We start from the raw sequence: 15,662 nt of genomic DNA, 5'->3' as shown, positions 1-15,662 counted from the left end.
CACTGTATTACCTCGAAACTTGTATGTCTTCTTGAGTGAGGGAGCCCCCATGGGAGATGCTCAGAAATTGAGGCTCATTCTCTCCGAGAACCTCGGTTAAAATATGAATCAACTCCGCTCAAAATCCCTACATGATCAGATACGTATTTGTATGAGAAAAGGGGCTGTAAAGATACAGGCTAAACTGTATGTGTTGACTTCCTCAGTGCGATGGCACTGTAGAAGTAGAGGTGATATCACAACTCCTTCAATTCTCTGACTTGTCACAATGAGCATAAATTACTTTTGTAATTTTATAGGACACTCACGGTATGTGTGAGTTAAATGACACAATATTTGTAAATTTCTTAGCAGAATGTATGGCACATAGTAATACTCACTCTGTAGGTTATTGATACAAACTAAAAAGCCTGTAGTTCTCAGCTGGGAATCCTGTAGATGACGATGAAAATGCAGAAAGGACACAAGCAGCTCCCTCTGACTATTTTTTAAAGGAGCCAAGTGTTAAGAACACAGAGGGATAGTCAGCAGCTATCATCTTTACATACTAGGCTGAGAGTGGGTTTAACATGGTCAGAGGCATGCAAAACATGTTTATAGTTGAGCTGATATAGCAGTGAAGTTTTAGAAGAATGAAAGTTTATACAGGGTATCTATATTTTGCTTTTATATATGACCTGCTATTGTGGGTTAAATTGTGTCTCCCAGAAAGATATGTTGAGATCCTAACCCTCAGTACCTATGAATGTGACCTTATCAGAAATAGGGTTTCTGCAGAAACAATCAAGTTAAGATGAGGTCATAAATACAATATGACTTATATCCTGATGAGAGGAGGGAAATCTATACCCAGAAACACACACACACACAGGGAGAATGCCATGTGAAGACAGAGGCAGGGACTGGGGTAATGCAGCTACAAGCCAAGGAATGTCAGAGACTGCCAGCAAACACCAGAAGCTGGAAGAGGCAAATAAGGATTCCTCCCTAGAGCTTTCAGAGGGAGGACGGCTCTGCCACTTGCCTTGTTTTTGGACTCCTAGCCTCCAGAATTGTGAGAGAATAAATTTCTGTTGTTTAAACTATCTAGTTTGGGGTATTTTGTTATCCCAGTTCCAGGAAACTAATATGCCTGGGAACAAACTAGTCACAGGTCTGGTTTTAAGCTAAAATTCTAGGTGGATGAAGTTTTTCTTCACCACATCCGTATTTCCCTGTGTCTACCCCATTTTCTACTTTTTTTTTTTTTTTTTTTTTTTTTGAGATGGGGTCTCCCTTTGCTGCCCAGGCTGGAATGCAGTGGCACAATCATGGCTCACTGCAGCCTTAACTTCAGGCCCAAGAGATCTTCCTGCCTCAGCCTCTCAAGCAGCTGGGACCACGGACCACAGGCGTGTGCCACCATGCCTGGCTAATTTTTGAATTTTTAGTAGAGATGGGGTTTTACTACCTTTCCCACGCTGGTCTCGAACTCCTGGGCTCAAGCAGTCTGCGCCGCCTCAGCCTCCCAAAGTGCTGGGAATACAGGCGTGAGCCACCATGCCCGGCCATTTTCTACCTTTTTTGCATCCACTACTTCGTTCTTTTGAAAGTGGTCTTGATCTTTATTTTTAAATTTTATTTTTATCATCATAAGAAAATACAAATAGCACATATAATATTCAACATTACCTAGGCCGGGTGCGGTGGCTCAAGCCTGTAATCCCAGCACTTTGGGAGACCGAGATGAGCAGATCACGAGTTCAGGAGATCGAGACCATCCTGGCTAACACGGTGAAACCCCGTCTCTACTAAAAATACAAAAAAATAAGCCGGGCGAGGTGGCGGGCGCCTGTAGTCCCAGCTGCTCGGGAGGCTGAGGCAGGAGAATTGCGCGAACCCGGGAGGCGGAGCTTGCAGTGAGCAGAGATCTGGCCACTGCACTCCAGCCTGGGCGACAGAGCGAGACTCCCTCTCAAAAAAAAAAAAAAAAAAAAAAAATATTCAACATTACCTAAATACAAAAAAATAGAAAGATGGCTATAATCTTACTGCTATAGACTTTCTCCATAATCAAGGTTTTTTCTTTATGCTTATACAAGTGACTCTCAAGGCATGGTCAGGGAACCCCTGGAGGTATGGTCAGGGAACCCCCGGAGTTTTGTTTTACTTTGTCTTGTTTTTGAGACAGGGTCTTACTCTGTCGCCCAGGCTGGAGTGCAGTGACCTGATCACAGTTCACTGCAGCCTTGACCTCCCAGGCTCAGGTGATCCTCCCACCTCAGCCTCCTGCGTAGCTGGGGATTACAAGCATGTACCACCATACCCAGCTAATTTTTTTTTTTTTTAGTAGAAATGGGGTTTCATCATGCTGCCTAGACTGGTGTCCAACTCCTGAGCTCAAGCAATTTGCCTGTCTTGGCCTCCCAAAGTGCTGGAATTACAAGTATGAGCCACTAAGAGTATTTGACATCTTTTCAGGGGGTCCTTAGATCAAAACTATTTTCATAATAATAAAGTTTTTCTTTGCCTTTTTCACTCTCCCTCTCCCACTCCAAGAGGTCACCTGTTGGGTAATATCACCATAGACTGAATACAGAAGCAGATCTTAGCCTCCAGCTGTCTCCTGTTCATCTGGACACTAGAGAGATTCGTAAAAGTATAAAAGTAATGTCACTCTTCTTACTGTTTTTTGTTTGAACAATATAGTTTTCATAACAATGTTATTTGTGTTAACATATATTTGTAATTATTATTTTAACATCTTTTCAAATTTATGTTTTAATTTTCTAAAATGGTAAATATCAATAGGTAAACTCACACAAAGGTTTAGGGGTCCTCAATTATTTTAAAGGGGTTCTGAGACCAAAAAGTTTGAGAACTATTAGTCTATATTAGCGTATATTTTTAATTGAAAAAATGGAATCAAATTATACCTAATGTTTATACTTTTCCTTTTCACTTAACAATATCTCTTGGACAATAACGGTAAGAATAGCAACACTGAGTACTTATTACTCATGAAGTCTGGTCCCAAGTGCTTTGCTTGAAATATCCCATTTAATCCTGACATCTACCCTGTGAAGTGAGTACCAAACTAGCACCCTGGGCACTTCTGATACAGGTAGTTGTAGACCACACTTTCAGAAATACTACCTTATTACAAGACCTTTAACAAGTACCAATGTCAAGGGTTGTTAGGAAAATTAAATGAGGTTATATTTGTAAAGCACCTAGAACAACACCTAGGACGCAGTAAACACTACAGAAATATTTGTCATTGAGATGGTATTTAAAACTCTGAGATTGAATGTAGCCACCCAGAACTGGCCAGGGGACACTTCAAATTTTGGAAGTCACAAAGATGAGGAAAATCTAGCAAAGAGATTATGAGATTTTAGGAAAACTAAGAGTATGGTTTTCTAAAATCAAGTAAATAAAATGTTTCAAGAACAGCATGACGATCTGTGGGAAATGAGAGGCCAGGATAGGGGAAGAGGTAGTGTTGCAGAGAGAGTGAAATAAGAGTGAGGGAGAACGGCTCAGAGGTTGGCAGGAAACTGCAAAAAGGAAGGGGGAAAGGCGATAACGTCAGAGTCTACTTTCAAAGGAACTGTAGATTTACGGAAATGAAGCAAATGATGATCTCGAAGCATGCATGAGGGGCAAGGGAGACCACCACCCCACATCACATTCTCCTCTTTGTCCGCCCTCCCACCAGGACCCCAGCAGGTTGATTTACTCTTCCTACCCTGGGATGGATCTTCAGGGAATCTCATTTGGGCAAAACAGTCCCCAAAACCAGGCTGGTCAAATCTAGGGGTGCTTCAGAGGCTTACACCCACACTAAGGGAAGCCCAGACTCCTAACACACAGAGTGGATAAAAACCCAAAGTCTGGGCCGGGCACAGTGGCTCAAGCCTGTAATCCCAGCACTTTGAGTGACCAAGGTGGGTGGATCATGAGGTCAAGAGATGAAGACCATCCTGGCCAACACAGTGAAACCCCATCTCTACTAAAAATACAAAAATTAGCTGAGTGTGGTGGCACATGCCTGTAGTCCCAGGTACTCGGGAGGCTGAGGCAGGAGAATCACTTGAACCTGGGAGATTGCAGTGAGCCGAGATCGTGCCACTGCATTCCAGCCTGGTGACAGAGAGAGATCCCATGTCAAAAATAAATAAATAAACAAAACAAAACAAACAAAAAACAGGGGGCGGAGCAAGATGGCCGAATAGGAGCAGCTCCAGTCTCCAACTCCCAGCGCGAGCGACACAGAAGACCGGTGATTTCTGCATTTTCAACTGAGGTACTGGGTTCATCTCACTGGGGAGTGCCGGACGATCGGTGCTGGTCAGCTGCTGCAGCCCGACCAGCGAGAGCTGAAGCAGGGCGAGGCATTGCCTCACCTGGGAAGCGCAAGGGGGAAGGGAGTCCCTTTTCCTAGCCAGGGGAACTGAGACACAACACCTGGAAAATCGGGTAACTCCCACCCCAATACTGCGCTTTAAGAAACAGGCACACCAGGAGATCATATCCCACACCTGGCCGGGAGGGTCCCACACCAACGGAGCCTCCCTCATTGCTAGCGCAGCAGTCTGTGATCTACTGGCAAGGCAGCAGCGAGGCTGGGGGAGGGGCGCCCGCCATTGCTGAGGCTTAAGTAGGTAAACAAAGCCGCTGGGAAGCTCGAACTGGGTGGAGCTCACAGCAGCTCAAGGAAACCTGCCTGTCTCTGTAGACTCCACCTCTGGGGACAGGGCACAGTAAACTAAACAAACGAGGCAGACACCTCTGCAGACGCAAACGACTCTGTCTGACAGCTTTGAAGAGAGCAGTGGATCTCCCAACACGGAGGTTGAGATCTGAGAAGGGACAGACTCCCTGCTCAAGTGGGTCCCTGACCCCTGAGTAGCCTAACTGGGAGACATCCCCCACTAGGGGCAGTCTGACACCCCACACCTCACAGGGAGGAGTACACCCCTGAGAAGAAGCTTCCAAAGCAAGAATCAGATAGGTACACTCGCTGTTCAGAAACATTCTATCTTCTGCAGCCTCTGCTGCTGATACCCAGGCAAACAGGGTCTGGAGTGGACCTCAAGCAATCTCCAACAGACCTACAGCTGAGAGTCCTGACTGTTAGAAGGAAAACTATCAAACAGGAAGGACACCTACACCAAACCCCATCAGTACATCACCATCATCAAAGACGAGAGGCAGATAAAACCACAAAGATGGGGAAAAAGCAGGGCAGAAAAGCTGGAAATTCAAAAAATAAGAGCGCATCTCCCCCGGCAAAGGAGCGCAGCTCATCGCCAGCAACGGATCAAAGCTGGACGGAGAATGACTTTGACGAGATGAGAGAAGAAGGCTTCAGTCCATCAAATTTCTCAGAGCTAAAGGAGGAATTACGTAGCCAGCGCAAAGAAACTAAAAATCTTGAAAAAAAAGTGGAAGAATTAATGGCTAGAGTAATTAATGCAGAGAAGGTCCTAAACGAAATGAAAGAGATGAAAACCATGACACGAGAAATACGTGACAAATGCACAAGCTTCAGTAACCGACTCGATCAACTGGAAGAAAGAGTATCAGCGATTGAGGATCAAATGAATGAAATGAAGCGAGAAGAGAAACCAAAAGAAAAAAGAAGAAAAAGAAATGAACAAAGCCTGCAAGAAGTATGGGATTATGTAAAAAGACCAAATCTACGTCTGATTGGGGTGCCTGAAAATGAGGGGGAAAATGGAACCAAGTTGGAAAACACTCTTCAGGATATCATCCAGGAGAACTTCCCCAACCTAGTAGGGCAGGCCAACATTCAAATCCAGGAAATACAGAGAACGCCACAAAGATACTCCTCGAGAAGAGCAACTCCAAGACACATAATTGCCAGATTCACCAAAGTTGAAATGAAGGAAAAAATCTTAAGGGCAGCCAGAGAAAAAGGTTGGATTACCCACAAAGGGAAGCCCATCAGACTAACAGCAGATCTCTCAGCAGAAACTCTCCAAGCCAGAAGAGAGTGGGGGCCAATATTCAACATTCTTAAAGAAAAGAATTTTAAACCCAGATTTTCATATCCAGCCAAACTAAGTTTCATAAGTGAAGGAGAAATAAAATCCTTTACAGATAAGCAAATGCTTAGAGATTTTGTCACCACTAGGCCTGCCTTACAAGAGACCCTGAAGGAAGCACTAAACATGGAAAGGAACAACCGGTACCAGCCATTGCAAAAACATGCCAAAATGTAAAGACCATCGAGGCTAGGAAGAAACTGCATCAACTAACGAGCAAAATAACCAGTTAATATCATAATGGCAGGATCAAGTTCACACATAACAATCTTAACCTTAAATGTAAATGGACTAAATGCTCCAATTAAAAGACACAGACTGGCAAACTGGATAAAGAGTCAAGACCCATCAGTCTGCTGTATTCAGGAGACCCATCTCACACGCAGAGACATACATAGGCTCAAAATAAAGGGATGGAGGAAGATTTACCAAGCAAATGGAGAACAAAAAAAAGCAGGGGTTGCAATACTAGTCTCTGATAAAACAGACTTTAAACCATCAAAGATCAAAAGAGACAAAGAAGGCCATTACATAATGGTAAAGGGATCCATTCAACAGGAAGAGCTAACTATCCTAAATATATATGCACCCAATACAGGAGCACCCAGATTCATAAAGCAAGTCCTTAGAGACTTACAAAGAGACTTAGACTCCCATACAATAATAATGGGAGACTTCAACACTCCACTGTCAACATTAGACAGATCAACGAGACAGAAAGTTAACAAGGATATCCAGGAATTGAACTCATCTCTGCAGCAAGCAGACCTAATAGACATCTATAGAACTCTCCACCCCAAATCAACAGAATATACATTCTTCTCAGCACCACATCGTACTTACTCCAAAATCGACCACGTAATAGGAAGTAAAGCACTCCTCAGCAAATGTACAAGAACAGAAATTATAACAAACTGTCTCTCAGACCACAGTGCAATCAAACTAGAACTCAGGACTAAGGAACTCAATCAAAACTGCTCAACTACATGGAAACTGAACAACCTGCTCCTGAATGACTACTGGGTACATAACGAAATGAAGGCAGAAATAAAGATGTTCTTTGAAACCAATGAGAACAAAGATACAACATACCAGAATCTCTGGGACACATTTAAAGCAGTGTGTAGAGGGAAATTTATAGCACTAAATGCCCACAAGAGAAAGCAGGAAAGATCTAAAATTGACACTCTAACATCGCAATTAAAAGAACTAGAGAAGCAAGAGCAAACACATTCAAAAGCTAGCAGAAGACAAGAAATAACTAAGATCAGAGCAGAACTGAAGGAGATAGAGACACAAAAAACTCTCCAAAAAATCAATGAATCCAGGAGTTGGTTTTTTGAAAAGATCAACAAAATTGACAGACCACTAGCCAGACTAATAAAGAAGAAAAGAGAGAAGAATCAAATCGACGCAATTAAAAATGATAAAGGGGATATCACCACCGACCCCACAGAAATACAAACTACCATCAGAGAATACTATAAACACCTCTACGCAAATAAACTGGAAAATCTAGAAGAAATGGATAATTTCCTGGACACTTACACTCTTCCAAGACTAAACCAGGAAGAAGTTGAATCCCTGAATAGACCAATAGCAGGCTCTGAAATTGAGGCAACAATTAATAGCCTACCAACCAAAAAAAGTCCAGGACCAGATGGATTCACAGCTGAATTGTACCAGAGGTACAAGGAGGAGTTGGTACCATTCCTTCTGAAACTATTCCAATCAATAGAAAAAGAGGGAATCCTCCCTAACTCATTTTATGAGGCCAATATCATCCTGATACCAAAGCCTGGCAAGGACACAACAAAAAAAGAGAATTTTAGACCAATATCCCTGATGAACATCGATGCAAAAATCCTCAATAAAATACTGGCAAACCGGATTCAGCAACACATCAAAAAGCTTATCCACCATGATCAAGTGGGCTTCATCCCTGGGATGCAAGGCTGGTTCAACATTCGCAAATCAATAAACATAATCCAGCATATAAACAGAACCAAAGACAGGAACCACATGATTATCTCAATTGATGCAGAAAAGGCTTTTGACAAAATTCAACAGCCCTTCATGCTAAAAACGCTCAATAAATTTGGAATTGATGGAACGTACCTCAAAATAATAAGAGCTATTTATGACAAACCCACAGCCAATATCATACTGAATGGGCAAAAACTGGAAAAATTCCCTTTGAAAACTGGCACAAGACAGGGATGCCCTCTCTCACCACTCCTATTCAACATAGTGTTGGAAGTTCTGGCTAGGGCAATTAGGCAAGAGAAAGAAATCAAGGGTATTCAGTTAGGAAAAGAAGAAGTCAAATTGTCCCTGTTTGCAGATGACATGATTGTATATTTAGAAAACCCCATTGTCTCAGCCCAAAATCTCCTTAAGCTGATAAGCAACTTCAGCAAAGTCTCAGGATACAAAATTAATGTGCAAAAATCACAAGCATTCTTATACACCAGTAACAGACAAACAGAGAGCCAAATCAGGAATGAACTTCCATTCACAATTGCTTCAAAGAGAATAAAATACCTAGGAATCCAACTTACAAGGGATGTAAAGGACCTCTTCAAGGAGAACTACAAACCACTGCTCAGTGAAATAAAAGAGGACACAAACAAATGGAAGAACATACCATGCTCATGGATAGGAAGAATCAATATCGTGAAAATGGCCATACTGCCCAAGGTAATTTATAGATTCAATGCCATCCCCATCAAGCTACCAATGAGTTTCTTCACAGAATTGGAAAAAACTGCTTTAAAGTTCATATGGAACCAAAAAAGAGCCCGCATCTCCAAGACAATCCTAAGTCAAAAGAACAAAGCTGGAGGCATCACGCTACCTGACTTCAAACTATACTACAAGGCTACAGTAACCAAAACAGCATGGTACTGGTACCGAAACAGAGATATAGACCAATGGAACAGAACAGAGTCCTCAGAAATAATACCACACATCTACAGCCATCTGATCTTTGACAAACCTGAGAGAAACAAGAAATGGGGAAAGGATTCCCTATTTAATCAATGGTGCTGGGAAAATTGGCTAGCCATAAGTAGAAAGCTGAAACTGGATCCTTTCCTTACTCCTTATACGAAAATTAATTCAAGATGGATTAGAGACTTAAATGTTAGACCTAATACCATAAAAATCCTAGAGGAAAACCTAGGTAGTACCATTCAGGACATAGGCATGGGCAAAGATTTCATGTCTAAAACACCAAAAGCAACGGCAGCAAAAGCCAAAATTGACAAATGGGATCTCATTAAACTAAAGAGCTTCTGCACAGCAAAAGACACTACCATCAGAGTGAACAGGCAACCTACAGAATGGGAGAAAATTTTTGCAATCTACTCATCTGACAAAGGGCTAATATCCAGAACCTACAAAGAACTCAAACAAATTTACAAGAAAAAAACAAACAACCCCATCAAAAAGTGGGCAAAGGATATGAACAGACATTTCTCAAAAGAAGACATTCATACAGCCAACAGACACATGAAAAAATGCTCATCATCACTGGCCATCAGAGAAATGCAAATTAAAACCACAATGAGATACCATCTCACACCAGTTAGAATGGCAATCATTAGAAAGTCAGGAAACAACAGGTGCTGGAGAGGATGTGGAGAAATAGGAACACTTTTACACTGTTGGTGGGATTGTAAACTAGATCAACCATTATGGAAAACAGTATGGCGATTCCTCAAGGATCTAGAACTAGATGTACCATATGACCCAGCCATCCCATTACTGGGTATATACCCAAAGGATTATAAATTATGCTGCTATAAAGACACATGCACACGTATGTTTATTGCAGCACTATTCACAATAGCAAAGACTTGGAATCAACCCAAATGTCCATCAGTGACAGATTGGATTAAGAAAATGTGGCACATATACACCATGGAATACTATGCAGCCAAAAAAAAGGATGAGTTTGAGTCCTTTGTAGGGACTTGGATGCAGCTGGAATCCATCATTCTTAGCAAACTATCACAAGAACAGAAAACCAAACACCGCATGTTCTCACTCATAGGTGGGAACTGAACAATGAGATCACTTGGACTCAGGAAGGGGAACATCACACACTGGGGCCTATCATGGGGAGGGGGGAGGGGGGAAGGGATTGCATTGGGAGTTATACCTGATGTAAATGACGAGTTGATGGGTGCAGCACAGCAACATGGCACAAGTATACATATGTAACAAACCTGCACGTTATGCACATGTACCCTACAACTTAAAGTATAATAAAAATAAATAAATTAAAATTAAAAAAAAAAAAAAAAAAAAAAAAAAAAAAAAAAAAAACAAACAAAAAACATACCCAATGTTGGCCCTGAAACAGATCTACTCACCTCAAGATGCTCTAGATCAGTGGTTCTTAATGGGGGATGATTTTACCCCCCAGGGGACATTTAGCAACTTCTGGAGACACCTTTTTTTGTCACAACTGGGGAGGTACAGGGGTTAAGTTGCAATTGGCATCTAGTAGGTGGAAGCTAAGGATGCTGCTAAATATTCTACAATGCACAAGACAGCTCCCCACAGCAAAGATTTATGTGACCCAAAATGTCAATAGTGCTGAGGCTGAGAAATCCTGCCCTAGACCAAATGACCTAGGCACAGGAGCTTTTGGGTTCTTTCATACAGGCAATCTAACCCATCCTTATTAGTTTTTCCATGCCAGTTCTGACAGTGTATGGCTAAGGGGCCAGACCATAGTCATCAGCCCTATGACATTCATTCCAAATCTACTCAAATAGGGCCAGGAAAAGACAGAAGGAAAACCTGAGGTTAGCTAAATAGTAGATGTCAAAAGGAAAAAAGAAATTGTATTGTATATTAAATGTTAAAGAGGCAAAATTACCAGACATGAGAGCAAGCAGAAAGACCTTTCCTTAAATTTAATAAAGCAGAAAATGCAACCCTTTTTATTTTGAATAATAAATAACACCTTACATTACAGTGACGTTCAAAAGCCAGCATGCAAGGCCAGTAATCCCAGAACTTATGGACTGCTGGAGCCCCGGAGGTCAAGATCAGCCTGGGCAACATAGCAAAACCCAGTCTCTACAAAAAATACAAAATTTAGCCAGACATAGTGGTGTGCACCTATACTCCCAGCTCTTTGGGAGGTTGAGGTGGGGAAACCACTAGAGCTTGGGATGTCGAGGCTGTAGTGAGCCAAGATCGTGCCACTGCACTCCAGCCTGGGCATCAGAGTGAGACCCTGTCGAAAGAAAGAAAGAAAAGAAAAAAGGAAAGTAGGAAAGAAAGAAAGCAAGAAAAAGTCAGTATGCTTTCTTAGCTCTGCCTACTGCCAAAATATTCCTTCAGTAGTAAGGTACGGCTTCCATATTCATGATTGCAAAAGGAAGCTAATTAAAATGAGTATTTTTGAAAAACATCCTGGGAATTCAAAATAATTAATGTGTTGCTTTAAAAAATGAGAAGTGATGAATCTTGATGTTAAGGAGTTGACATGTTTACCTCATCGATATTTCACAGGTGTATTGCCATGGAAATACAAGAAATTATCTACTGCTGGCCTTCCCAGAATTCCCTTTTATTCTTTTTCAGAATCTCTTATCAAATAACAGTTTCCCCTTCCTTAAGGTGTTTCCAGAGAAATTTCTTTAAATGATTCTGCTTTCTACATGGAAGGCATTCCAACTCTGACATTTCTATTTCTACTTTGAAATCTGCTCTAGGAAAGTTTTAAACTCATGCATATGGGGAGAGGATGGCTATGTCTTAATGAGAAATTAGATCATCCTGCCTAAGCCTCTATCAGCAGGCTGTCTGGAATCTACTGAGCTGTTTTATCGGAAAAAGTCTTCCAGCAAGATAGTTTATGTGCATGCTGTTAAAGGAGTGAACCTCTTAGTGAAGTCGTAGTTATCTATGACCCCTGACCGGAGAGGAGCCAAACAAATTAGGCCTGGTCAACAACTGTCTCCTGCAAGGCTGGGAACAGTCATAGCTTTAACAAAGAGAAGGGTCCTCAGCCTTCCCTCCTCTGTTTGTGGTGCAAGGATTGATAAAAGGAGTCCCTGAAGGAAGGAGCACTTCAAATATTTCTCTTCAAAACATATCTCTACCATGTCTCATAGTGTTCCTTACAGGACTGCTATACCAGAGGGCCCGTGTATGCTGGATGCTCCATAAATCCAGAAAAAGGAGCACATGTATTGGTATTCTAAGAGTATGACAGATTTTTTTTTAGAAATGTAATATAAGAAACATGCATATATACACAAACATGCATAAATATGTATGTGTATGTATGTATACACATATGTAGAGAGAGGGAGACAGAAATTAATTGAGTGATCAATTCATTTAAGAAAAATAAATTAGAAATATTGTAAAATGTCCATCAGGAGAATGGTCAAGCAAATGATGGTATGTTTATACAATGGAGAAAAATCCGAACAAAAATTGTAAGCATGCCTACCATATGTCAGGTGTTTTCACATTATCTTATTTAATTCTCCCTGTCAATTATCCTTTTAGGTAAGAATTATTATCCCCAATTTACAGAAGACTAAATGAAAAGCACATAAAAGGCATTAATAAGTTGCCTTGGGTCACGAAGCTGATAAAGAGAAAAGCTGAGATACACATCCAGGTGTTTTGACTTCCTGCCCAGTGTTTCTCCCATTGCATCCGTCTCTCCCTCAAGATCTATAATGTGAACTAGGTCAATCAATGGAATTGTAAATATAAAATAACAGTAAACAAAAAGCAAATCATAATGTAGGTGCATTGATCTTCATCACATGAAATTTTATACGTACTGAAAATGATGATAACCAGGAGACTGACAGAAAAAAACCCTGAAATTAAAATCATCAGAATTTGTTCTTCCTATTAAGTTGCTTAAGCACTCAAGAAAATCACCAAAATTAGCTCCTCAATGCATGCCTGTTCCAAGCTAATTAAAGTTCAGAAAACTCTGTTAAAGGCTGAATGTGACTGGGCCAGGTTAAGATAGAGAAATACCTCATCCTTCCTAAAATTCCCAGCCCCTTCAGAGCCAAAGTGACGGGCAAAGGGATGCAGTATATCAAAGGATGGAATTTCTGTAAGTTAAAAAGCTTTGAGAACAAGTTCCTATCTCGGCAGAAATCTCCTTTTCTTAAAATTAGCACTTATACCATATAACGTTCTTTGAATTCTTCCTTCAAACAAAATAATTTAATTGAGGGAGATTCTCTTTGCAGTGGCTCTGCCTAGAGAGCATCTATCACCTGCAGTTGAAGAGAAATACTGTAATACCTTCCCTTCCAGTTCCTCTCCTCAGATTTGGGGGCTACACTGTTGCCTAACAGAGTGGCCAAAACCAAAGCACGAGTCTCACTTGGGCCTTCTCACATCATGCTGCAACTTGCAGAAATAACCTGGAGTGAACGTTGTGTGTTGGTGCTCCCTCCTCCAAAGAGCAACTGGGAATTCACAAGAATAACTGTCTTTCCAAACTCCAAAAAGGCTCACCAAGTGTGCAGTCCTCCTGTGCTCAAATCCATGAGCTGAGAATTGAGCTAGATGCCACTTTTATCTTGCCCCTTGGTTCTTTCGTTTTTATAATAGGCAGGTATGTATGTCTTCTAATTCAGCAAAAGAATGAAATGTTGACAAAGGTTTTCTGAGATTGTTTTTAAAAAAGAAAATAGCCTTTATAGCAGCATAATTTATAATCCTTTGGGTATATACCCAGTAATGGGATGGCTGGGTCATATGGTACATCTAGTTCTAGATCCTTGAGGAATCGCCATACTGTTTTCCATAATGGTTGAACTAGTTTACAATCCCACCAACAGTGTAAAAGTGTTCCTATTTCTCCACATCCTCTCCAGCACCTGTTGTTTCCTGACTTTTTAATGATTGCCATTCTAACTGGTGTGAGATGGTATCTCATTGTGGTTTTGATTTGCATTTCTCTGATGGCCAGTGATGATGAGCATTTTTTCATGTGTCTGTTGGCTGTATGAATGTCTTCTTTTGAGAAATGTCTGTTCATATCCTTTGCCCACTTTTTGATGGGGTTGTTTGTTTTTCATGCACACGTATGTTTATTGCGGCACTATTCACAATAGCAAAGACTTGGAATCAACCCAAATGTCCATCAATGACAGATTGGATTAAGAAAATGTGGCACATATACACCATGGAATACTATGCAGCCAAAAAAAAGGATGAGTTTGTGTCCTTTGTAGGGACATGGATGCAGCTGGAAACCATCATTCTTAGCAAACTATCACAAGAACAGAAAACCAAACACCGCATGTTCTCACTCATAGGTGGGAACTGAACAATGAGATCACTTGGACTCAGGAAGGGGAACATCACACACCGGGGCCTATCATGGGGAGGGGGGAGGGGGGAGGGATTGCATTGGGAGTTATACCTGATGTAAATGATGAGTTGATGGGTGCTGACGAGTTGATGGGTGCAGCACACCAACATGGCACAAGTATACATATGTAACAAACCTGCACATTATGCACATGTACCCTAGAACTTAAAGTATAATAATAATAAATAAATTAAAAAAAAAAAAAGAAAATAGCCTATAAATACAATTCATACTGGTGTCAGTTTCTTTATGAAAAGTATTTCCTACTAACAAAAAACATGGAAATCCAAGTTCCCCAACTGGTTTCCCTTAAAACCTGTTTTGTTTTAAAGTTACATAATAATAACCTCCCTTGGTTCTCTTTTGTTTTAATACTCCCACCTATTTCCTCTCTTCTTTTGTCTTGACTACTACTAATAAAGAATCCTGGTTCAAGAATCCAGGAAAATGCTTGAAACAACTACAATAGGATTAGCACATATTATTAAATTTGAGAGTAGCAATTTGAACCATAATTAATTTGAATCTTCCTAACAACTACACAGAATAAAATCAGTTTGCTAACATGGCTGGTCTCATTATTGGCTTCTGGCTGTGGCCCCAAACGTTTAATAAGGACATCTATCCAGATTTTTAAAATATGCCAGCCACCCTATTAAAAGCTTTGTATGTATTATATCATTTAGTCCTCACAAAAATTCTAAGTAGTAATTATGAGAACTGTTACTATTGTTCCCATTTTAGAGATGAAGAAACTAGGGCAAAGAGAAGTTGAGTAACTTGCCCAACATACATCATTCATCTCGTAAACTGGGAACTAGAGTAGAACCCCACAGAGTCTGGCTCCAGAACCCATGGGACCACCACACCATCACTGGTACAGACTGCTATGGCCATTCAGCGGGCTCCTGTATCTGCAAGCCACTGATCCCAAACACAAACTCAAACTCACATCTCTCATCATTTTCACTGCTTCCCTGGTCCTCCCGAGTCTTCTGGCACACATTGCTAGCCTTCTTTTGATGTACACCAAGACATTGGTGTCTCGTCCTGAAGAGGGAGATATAAAACACCAACATTTAAAAAAAAAAAAAAAATACAGAGGCCCATTTGCCTTGCCCCTAAAGGAAATCTTCAGAGCACTGACAACTTTGTTAATAGTAGAATGAATATCGAGTAAAGTAAAAGCATTTAGACTCCCAAAGGTCAAATCATGTGACTGATTA

At 41.0% G+C, this 15,662-nt stretch overlaps 1 protein-coding gene across 28 annotated transcripts in view; it reads right to left on the bottom strand.

Annotated features, from left to right (window-relative positions):
* The window catches only part of ST7 (suppression of tumorigenicity 7), a 284,115-nt gene that overhangs the window by 86,489 nt on the left and 181,964 nt on the right, over window positions 1–15,662 (bottom strand). For all 28 annotated transcript variants that reach the window (XM_015134739.3, XM_015134738.3, XM_015134740.3 and 25 more), the window contains 1 exon segment: window positions 15,389–15,486. In XM_015134739.3, coding sequence (XP_014990225.1) covers window positions 15,389–15,486 — 98 coding nt within the window.

Source organism: Macaca mulatta, chromosome 3 (assembly GCF_049350105.2).
Source record: "Macaca mulatta isolate MMU2019108-1 chromosome 3, T2T-MMU8v2.0, whole genome shotgun sequence".
Classification (NCBI taxonomy): domain Eukaryota; kingdom Metazoa; phylum Chordata; class Mammalia; order Primates; family Cercopithecidae; genus Macaca; species Macaca mulatta.
The sequence above is the reverse complement of the archived record's forward strand: the minus strand, read 5'-3'. Positions and strand labels throughout refer to the sequence as shown.